Genomic DNA, 9,100 nt, shown 5'->3' on the forward strand with positions numbered 1-9,100 from the left:
GTGTGTGTGTGTGTGTGTGTGTGTGTGTGTGTGTGAGAGAGAGAGAGAGAGAGAGAGAGAGAGAGAGAGAACATGAGTGTCTGTGGGAACTAAAAGAGGGTGTCAGATCCCCTGAAGCTGGAGTTAGAGGTGGTTATAAGCCTCCTTGTATAGTGCTGGAAACTGAACCTGGATCCCCTGGAAAAGCACTGTGCTCTTAACCAGTGAGCCATCTCTCTAGCCTCCTGAGCGTGTTGTTTCTTTTGAACATTTGTTTTTTCTGTGTATGAGTGTTTTGCCTGCTTGTATCTGTGAACTGTGTGCTTGCCTGGTGCCTGCGGGTGCAAGAAAAGGTGTCTGAATCCCCTGCATGGGCGATTACGAGGACAGCATGTGGATTCTGAGGACCAAGCCCAGATCCCTGCGATAGCAGCAAGTACTCTTAGCTGATGAGGAACCATTTCTCCAGACCCAGCTGATGAGGAACCATTTCTCCAGACCCAATTTGGTTTTGGGGGTTTGTTGTTTTGTTTTGTTTTTTGCTTGTTTGAGCAGTTGGTTTGGTTTTGGTTTTGAGCCAGGGTTTCTCTGTATAGCCCTGGCTATCCTGGAACTCATTCTGTAGGCCTGGCTGGTCTTGAACTCAGATTTCCCCTGCCTCTGCCTCCCCAATGCTGGGATTAAAGATACCATGCTGGAAGTTGAACCAAGGCTTCGTGTATGCTAGGCAAGCTCTCTACCCACTGGGTTAGATCTCCAGAGCCAACGCCCAGCCTCTGTCATCAGTAGGGAGAGAACAGAGTTCAAATCTCTGCTTCCTCATGTTGGATAAGTAAGTCGCTCCCTGTGTGTAAGCCTCAGTCCTCCTCATCAAGTATTACATGTAAGCCGAATAATTACATGTAGACAGTTACAGTACCAACAATTGTGAAGATTTAAATTAAATGCAAAACCCCAGATTACAAACAACTTAGAGTAACAACTGACCTTGATGAAAAAGGCTGTGGCCAAAGGGTAGAAGGGTCCTGGCTGGTTTCCAAGAGAAGCAGGGCTCACTAACTCACTGATCACAGTGATCGTATAGAATTGGACTTCCGAGAGTAACGAGGACCAGCTGTGCTATGGCTGATAGTTTTAATCTGTCCCATAGCCTTCCCCAATAGAATCCTCACATCCATTACCCAGAGGCGAGAAGCTGAGGCTCACTGCCAGTGCCATCAGGCACCAGAGCCGAAGGCAGGCTGTCTGACTCCAAGACCAGGAAAAAGGTGCCCTCTCCCCATCTCCCTTCACCCTGCATTCTGTCCATGCCCCTTAGATACCAGGGTCAACCGGTTAAAACATTTGGGAAAGCCTTCAGACTCGTCTCTCCCAAGAGCCCTCCTCCAATTCCTTATGTCAGACCAGACCCCTTTCTTGCTCTGTTCCGTCCTGAACATTATTACATCAGCCCATTCCACCTGTATTCCCCACCCCACCCCACCCCCCGGGTTCTCCTTTTATTCTCTTATTCCCTTTATTATTTTCAATATTTATTTACATATTCATGGAGGGGGTGGGCTGGCAAGGGTATCAAGGCATGCTCGAGGTCAGAGGACAGCTAGCAGGAGGCAATTCTTCCCTTCTCCGTGTGGGTCCCAGGGATCACCTCGGGCGCAGAGGCTTGGCGGCACATGCCTGGGTTACAGGTCATGTCACGGGCCTATTGGAGACAGGTTCTCATATATCCCAGGCTGGCCTTGACCCCACTATGTAACTGGAGATGACATTGAGCATCTGATCTCCTTGCTTCTGCCGCCTCCCAGGGCTAGGGTTACAGGACTCAGTTCCATGTCCTCTATATGCAGTGCTGAGAATTATGCGCAACTTGGTGCATGTGCTTAGTAGAAAAGCACTCTACTGCCAACTGAACCACATCCCCAGCTGTTCTCTCTCTCTCTCTCTCTCTCTCTCTCTCTCTCTCTCTCTCTCTCTCCCTTCCTTCCTTCCTTTGTTCGTTTGTTTGGTGTTTGTTTCAGACAAGGCCTTTGCATGTAGACCAGGCTGGCCTCCAACCAACAGAGGTTGCCTGCCATGTCTACCAAGTTCTGGGATTAAAGGCGTGCACGGCTACACCAGGCCCTCTTTTAGTTTGCTTGTTTGAGACAGGGTCTCACTGGTAACCTCGGCTGTCCTAGAGCTTGCCCTGTAAGCTCGGCTGGCCTCAGACTCACAAAGACCAACCCGGCCTCCCTCCCTCCCTCGTACTGAGACTGAAGGTGTGCACGAGGGGTTCAGAGGGAGGCTTATTTGGGTTTTGATGTATTTTTGTTTTGTTTTAATGTGGTTTTGTTTGTGGCAGTGTGTCGCGTCACCCAGGCTGGCCACTATGTCACTGAAAATGACCTTGAACTTCTGATCTTCCTGCCTCCACCTCTCAAGTATGGGGTTGTAGGCCTGTGCCACCACACTGGTGCTGGGGATGGGACCCAGGGCTTCCTGGAAGTTAGGCAAGTGCTCCACTGGCTGAGCTACATCTCCAGCCCTATATAGGTGAGGACAGTAAGTGTCCAACCCAACTCTCAATCTTTTTTAAAAAAGATTTATTATGAGCCGGGCGTGGTGGCGCACGCCTTTAATCCCAGCACTCGGGAGGCAGAGGCAGGTGGATTTCTGAGTTCGAGGCCAGCCTGGTCTACAAAGTGAGTTCCAGGACAGCCAGGGCTACACAGAGAAACCCTGTCTCGAAAAACCTCAAAAAAAAAAAAAAAAAAAAAAAAAGATTTATTATATGTATGAGTATTCAGTAGCTATCTTCAGATACACCAGAAGAGGGCGTTGGGTCCCATTACCGATGGACCATGTGGTTGCTGGGAATTGAACTCAGGACCTCTCTAAAAAGCAGTCTCTTAACCACCGAGCCATCCCTCCAGCCTGGACAGTGTTAAGCTCCACCTAAGGCAGTGGCTCACAGCCTTCCTGATGCTGGGGCCCTTTATTCCGTTCCTCGTGTTGTGGGGACTCCCAACCATAAAGTTGTTTTGGTTGCAACTTCACAACTGTGATTTCACTACTCTTACGAACCGTGGTGTAAATGTCTGTGTTTTCTGATGGTGTTAGACAACCCTGTGTGAGGGTCATTTAACCTGCCAAAGGGGTCATGACCCATAGTTTGAGAACCACTGCCGTAAGGAAAGAGCCAATGATGTAGTTCACTTGGTAGATTGCTTGCCCAGGACACATGAAGCCACTGGTTCCATCCCCCCAAACTACATAAACTGGGCCTGGTGGTGCATGCCTATAACCACCCTCTCCCACCCCCCCCCAAAGAGCTGCAACGCCAGGTTGAGAACCACTGACCTGAGGGCTCTTGATGATGTCTTGCACAGGGGGCGCTGCCCTTCGATGACGACAACCTGCGCCAGCTACTGGAGAAGGTGAAACGTGGGGTCTTCCACATGCCTCACTTCATCCCTCCAGACTGCCAGAGCCTCCTGAGAGGAATGATTGAAGTGGAGCCCGAGAAAAGGCTCAGTGTAAGCAGGGAGGGGCTGGCAGGGGAGAAATGGCTGCTGGGAGTTCCTGGGGCCTGCCTGTAAATCCTGGGATTGGATGAGTTTGCTGGTTAAGCTACAAGCCCAAGACCCAGCAAAACCTAAAACTTACAAGCTATAGACTCATTCCCAAGTTGGACTAAGGACCCCAGGCCTTGGGGACAGCGCATTGAGGGATTGGCAGGGGTTGAAAGGCTGGCACTGGGCGTGCAGTAAACTGCTACCCAAGGTTTAAAAATGGTCAGTCTTCAGGTGCTTTACCACCACCAGGGGAAGACATGATGTCACCCTGCTTCTGATGGGTCAGTGACCTCCCGGAGCCAATGCTAATCAATTTTATGTCGTTGCTTGCTAGCTATTGTACGTGACCTAATTTCTGCTTCTCTATGACCCACCCCTTCACAGCTGGAGCAAATTCAGAAACATCCTTGGTATCTGTGAGTAGGAGGGAATTGAGCAGTTGGGGACCTGCGGGAGGTAGGGCACCCGGGTCAGAATAGAAAGGCGGAGGGTGGGGTGCCATGTTCCTGATGGGTGGGGTGGGATGGAGGGACCTACAGTCTCAAACCTCTGAGTACAGGCAGAGGAGGACAAAGCTAAAGAAAGGGAGGGTGTGGAGACTAGAGGGAGGAGGGATCCAGGACTCTTTAAGTCAGAATTTAAAGAACTAGGGTCTGGACCCCCTCAGTCTGAGGAAGTAAAAGGCGGAGGCCCAGACTCTCCAGACCCTGGGATGAGGAGTCTGGGCATAGGATGTAAAACTAGGAAGATAAGCGTTTCTCTACCATTCCAGGGGCGGTAAACACGAACCAGACCCTTGCTTGGAGCCAGCCCCAGGCCGCAGAGTAGCCATGCGGAGCCTGCCTTCCAATGGCGAGCTGGACCCTGACGTTCTGGAAAGCATGGCGTCTCTGGGCTGCTTCAGAGACCGCGAGCGGCTGCACAGAGAACTGCGAAGCGAGGAGTAAGAGCTCCCAAAATCCTTTTCTTTTCTTTCTTTCTTTTTTTTACATAAAACATAATTTTTATTTACTATCTTTTTATAATCCAAAATCCTTTTCATCGGCGCCCCACTTCTCGGGTTGAATGGGTTGTGGCAGTTCCCTAGACAGCCTGAAGGGGGCGTGCCGCATCCAGTTTTATGGATCTAACAAACTTTAGTGCTGGTGCTGGGGGGCAATCTGGAAATGCTCAGCTAAAAGAAAGCATCCATGCTGAGACAGGCGTGAACGGTGTCTTCATTACGTAGAACTTAATAAGTGCTTAAGACGTACATTGGACATAGGAAGCCAACTATGTTGGCTTGTGGGAAAAAAATGGCATTCTGGGTTCAAAAAAGAGAAGTAAGACCTGAATACCTGTGTCTGAGGGAGGAAGGCTAGGGGCTTTCACTTGTGGGACTGTGGTGGGAGGGGTGGAGTCTGGACTCAAAAGTTTAAAGGAGAGCCGGGCGTGGTGGCGCACGCCTTTAATCCCAGCACTCGGGAGGCAGAGGCAAGCAGATTTCTGAGTTCGAGGCCAGCCTGGTCTACAAAGTGAGTTCCAGGACAGCCAGGGCTATACAGAGAAACCTTGTCTCGAAAAAACCAAAAAAAAAAAAAAAAAAAAACGTTTAAAGGAGCCGGGCTGGGGTCTGGATTCCTTGGTCCGAGAAAGTAGGTCTGGACTTGTATCCTTGGATATGGGGGCAGATCTGTTAGGTGGCCTGAGCTCAAAGATCCACAGCAGATGGAAGGGAGGGAAGGAGGTCTCGTTGGGACACAAATGTCCTTACCTTACATGGGTTTTGTTCGTTTTTCATTGTTTTTAATTATGGATGAGAGGAGGGTGTATAGACCGGAGGATAACTTGGCAGGAGTTCGGTCCCCTCTTTCCACCATGTGGGTCCCAGGGGTACAACTCAGGTTATCAAACTTGAGTAGCAAGCACCTTCATCCATCTCTCCAGCCCTGGGCACTGATTGCTGATCTCAGTCCTCCCTTCACCATCTCCCTCTTCCCCGTCTCAGGGAAAACCAAGAAAAGATGATCTATTATTTGCTTTTGGATCGGAAAGAGCGGTACCCTAGCTGTGAAGACCAGGACCTGCCTCCTCGGAATGATGTTGGTAAGAAGGCGGAGTGGGCGGCTCAGATCCCAGGATTCCTGAGGGAGGAGGATGCTGGAGGTCCCAGGAGTCTGTGTTTAGACAGCTAGGCATTTATGAGAACCTCTCTCTTCCCTGGTCCTTAGTTTCCCCATCTGTTTACAAGGCGGTCATATATATGCTTTGTATACCTGGGCAAACTAATCTACTGGGTGGGTCAATAACTCTCTCCCTTCAGACCCGCCTCGTAAGCGTGTGGATTCCCCCATGCTGAGCAGACACGGGAAACGGAGGCCAGAGCGGAAGTCCATGGAGGTCCTCAGTATCACAGATGCTGGGAGTGGTGGTTCCCCAGTGCCTACCAGACGGGCCTTGGAGATGGCCCAGCACAGTCAGAGGTGAGGGAGAGGCTGCGCCCTCAGGAAGAATCTTTGGTCCCAGAGCATAGAGGGAGCAGATCGTTCTAGACCCTGCTCAGCCTCCCGTGCCTGGTTCCTCAGCTGGGAGGACATGGAAGTGGAGAAACGCCTGAACCTTCTGAAACTCTCTCAGATAATTTTTTTAACCCTGTAAACAGATCTCGCAGCGTCAGTGGAGCCTCCACTGGACTGTCCTCCAGCCCTCTGAGCAGCCCAAGGGTAAGATTAGACCCTCAAAGAATTAAGAGAAATCAACAGAAAATACAATTCCATGAGGCATTCTTGCCCGAGAAGTGTCAAAGACACCATTTTTGTCTTATCAAGATTGGGTTTGTAGTATGTCTTGGGGGGGTCTTAATTATTTATCAGAAGTTCTTTGAGTACCTTCAGCGTGCCGATTTCTGCTTAGGCTAGGGTTGAAGTCTTAGTGCATAAGTTGGAGAAAGTACAGGTGCCTAAGTCCAGAGCGTGGGTGGGGCTGATTGAACTACAATTCCCAGCATGTCTTGCAGTCCTCCCTAGCGAATCTGAGCAAGAAACAATTAATCCCAAATAACAGTTCCCTCCCTCCGGGAAGTTGTAGTCCGAATTCTCACTAGGCCCTGCTTCTCCACAGAGTCCGGTCTTTTCCTTCTCACCGGAGCCAGGCGCTGGAGATGAGGCTAGAGGCGGAGGCTCCCCAACTTCCAAAACACAGACGCTGCCTTCTCGGGGCCCCAGAGGTGGGGGCGCTGGAGAGCAGCCACCACCCCCCAGTGCCCGTTCCACGCCCTTGCCTGGACCACCAGGCTCCCCGCGCTCCTCCGGCGGAACCCCCTTGCACTCACCTCTGCACACGCCTCGAGCCAGCCCTACGGGGACCCCAGGAACGACGCCACCTCCCAGCCCCGGCGGTGGCGTCGGGGGAGCCGCCTGGAGAAGTCGGCTCAACTCCATCCGCAACAGCTTCCTGGGCTCCCCTCGCTTCCACCGGCGCAAGATGCAGGGTAAGGGTCTCAGCAGATGCTGGGCTGGGTTTGTCAACTGCTAGATTCTAATGTGGGAAGGAGGGGCTAAACGTCATATGGAAAAATTCATGGGGGGGGGGGGTCTTCAGGTAGGAAAGAGAGCTTGATTCCCAAATCCCAAGACTCTAATGGTGATGATAACGTTCGGAGAGAGGCAGGTCTGGGGGGCTGAAGGGAGATGGGAACCGGTCCTGCCTCGGTGTACTCTCCGTCGTCACCTACTCATTGGCCCGTAGGAGCTTGTGCCCACCCTGGGAATGTGGTCCAGCCACACTGCCTATCCAGAAGGGCCAGGTCTGACTACTGGAGTTAGGGTTAGCCATTTGGGAGATGACTGAATCCACAGGGTGCTGGATGATAAATAAGAAGTTAATTGTTGACTGCTCCCTCTCCTGTCCCTAACTAGTCCCTACCGCTGAGGAGATGTCCAGTTTGACACCAGAATCCTCTCCCGAGTGAGTTCAACGCGGGAAGAAACTAAGTGGGAAGCAAGGGGACTTGTCTTTGAACGCCTTCCTGACCCTCCCTCCTCCTCCTATCTGCCCCATTCCACCCAGGCTGGCAAAACGCTCCTGGTTCGGGAATTTCATCTCCTTGGACAAAGAAGAACAAATATTCCTCGTGCTAAAGGACAAACCTCTCAGCAGCATCAAAGCGGACATTGTCCATGCCTTTCTGTCGGTGAGAGTCCTGGCCTCCCTAAAGGACCACTGAGCTACACCTCCCTGCCACTCCATCCCTGGCCAGACTTACTTCCTCTCGAGACTCATGGGATTTGTAGTTTTCCAGCAAGAGGTGGCCTTGACCACTACAGAACAGGGAGGCAGGCACAGACTATTGGGCCTAAAGCCTGAAAAATGGTGAAGTAAGATCCCCAAAACAGGTTCCTGAGTACCAGCAGAAGTTGAGTGGGTTGCCTTGCCATGCCAAAAGAGCTGAGGGGGTGGTCCTAGGGGAGACCTTTCTCCATGGACCTTAGTGCTTCCTAAGGACTGTGATGGGATTTTCAGCTACTAAGACATGTGACTTGTAGAGGAAAGAAAGGTGTATTCCATGTGGTGCAGGAATCTGGAACTGTCCTGTAAGTATCAGAGGCCACACGAGTTTAGGATTTATTCTTCAGAACATAGGGCAGGGGAACCTCAGAAGAGGAGCCAGTGGGCAGTGGGGCCTCCCAAGGCCCAGTTTGTTATCCTCTTACCCATTGCTGATGGGACTTGTTCCTTGTTCAGAGCCAGTTGTAGGACGGTTATCTGTTCCTTCAGTTCATCTCATCCTTATTTATATTCTTACCTTCTAGATCCCCAGCCTGAGTCACAGTGTACTGTCACAGACCAGCTTCAGGGCCGAATACAAGGCCAGTGGCGGCCCCTCCGTCTTCCAGAAGCCTGTCCGCTTCCAGGTGGACATCAGCTCCTCTGAGGGTCCAGAACCCTCACCCCGAAGAGATGGCAGCGGTGGAGGTGGCATCTACTCAGTCACCTTTACTCTCATCTCCGGTGAGTCTCTTGACCAGCTTTGGGGTATTTGGGGTCTCTAAAATAGGATATCGGCACAGGAGGGCATCAAGATCAGAAATCAGTACAGAATGATCTGGTTCTGCAAGTGCCCCTGTCCCCAGCACGCGCACACACACACACACACACACACACACACTTTCCTTTCCCAGTCTTTCCATCACACGTATTGTGAAAGATAGTTCACAGGTATCAGTAATCACTCATTTTACAAAGGTGCTTGATGCACCTTTCATCTCCATCTTCTCATAGAGGAGTAAGCATGCTCGCCTCAAACATCGGTGCCTTTCCCAAAGCAAACGTCATCAGTCCATCCATGGAGTTCTTCCTGTGCTCAGCTGAGCCGCAGCCTCAGAGTTCTAACTCTAGGCAGCCATGACCAATCAAGACTTAGCCCAAGAGAGGAAAAAACTCGGGGATAAGTTTCTCCCAATTCTCGGTTCCTTGTCACCAATTTTAGTATGTCATGATCAGGAGATGAGTTTGCTCTAAGAGGTTTCTAAATCAGGCTGCAGTGTGTGTGTGTGTGTGTGTGTGTGTGTGTGTGTGTGTGTGTGTGA

General features: G+C 51.1%; 1 protein-coding gene across 1 annotated transcript in view; it reads left to right on the forward strand.

The window, feature by feature from the left end:
* Brsk1 (BR serine/threonine kinase 1) overlaps nt 1–9,100 on the forward strand; it is a 26,715-nt gene that overhangs the window by 10,864 nt on the left and 6,751 nt on the right. The window contains exons 8-17 of the mRNA XM_021218971.2: nt 3,348–3,494; nt 3,918–3,949; nt 4,306–4,476; nt 5,521–5,618; nt 5,836–5,995; nt 6,175–6,235; nt 6,633–7,002; nt 7,430–7,478; nt 7,581–7,704; nt 8,324–8,522. Of these exons, the coding sequence (XP_021074630.1) occupies nt 3,348–3,494; nt 3,918–3,949; nt 4,306–4,476; nt 5,521–5,618; nt 5,836–5,995; nt 6,175–6,235; nt 6,633–7,002; nt 7,430–7,478; nt 7,581–7,704; nt 8,324–8,522 (1,411 nt within the window). The remainder of the gene's footprint in view (nt 1–3,347; nt 3,495–3,917; nt 3,950–4,305; nt 4,477–5,520; nt 5,619–5,835; nt 5,996–6,174; nt 6,236–6,632; nt 7,003–7,429; nt 7,479–7,580; nt 7,705–8,323; nt 8,523–9,100) is intronic.

The sequence above is a fragment of the Mus pahari genome, chromosome 19, assembly GCF_900095145.1.
Source record: "Mus pahari chromosome 19, PAHARI_EIJ_v1.1, whole genome shotgun sequence".
Lineage (NCBI taxonomy): Eukaryota > Metazoa > Chordata > Mammalia > Rodentia > Muridae > Mus > Mus pahari.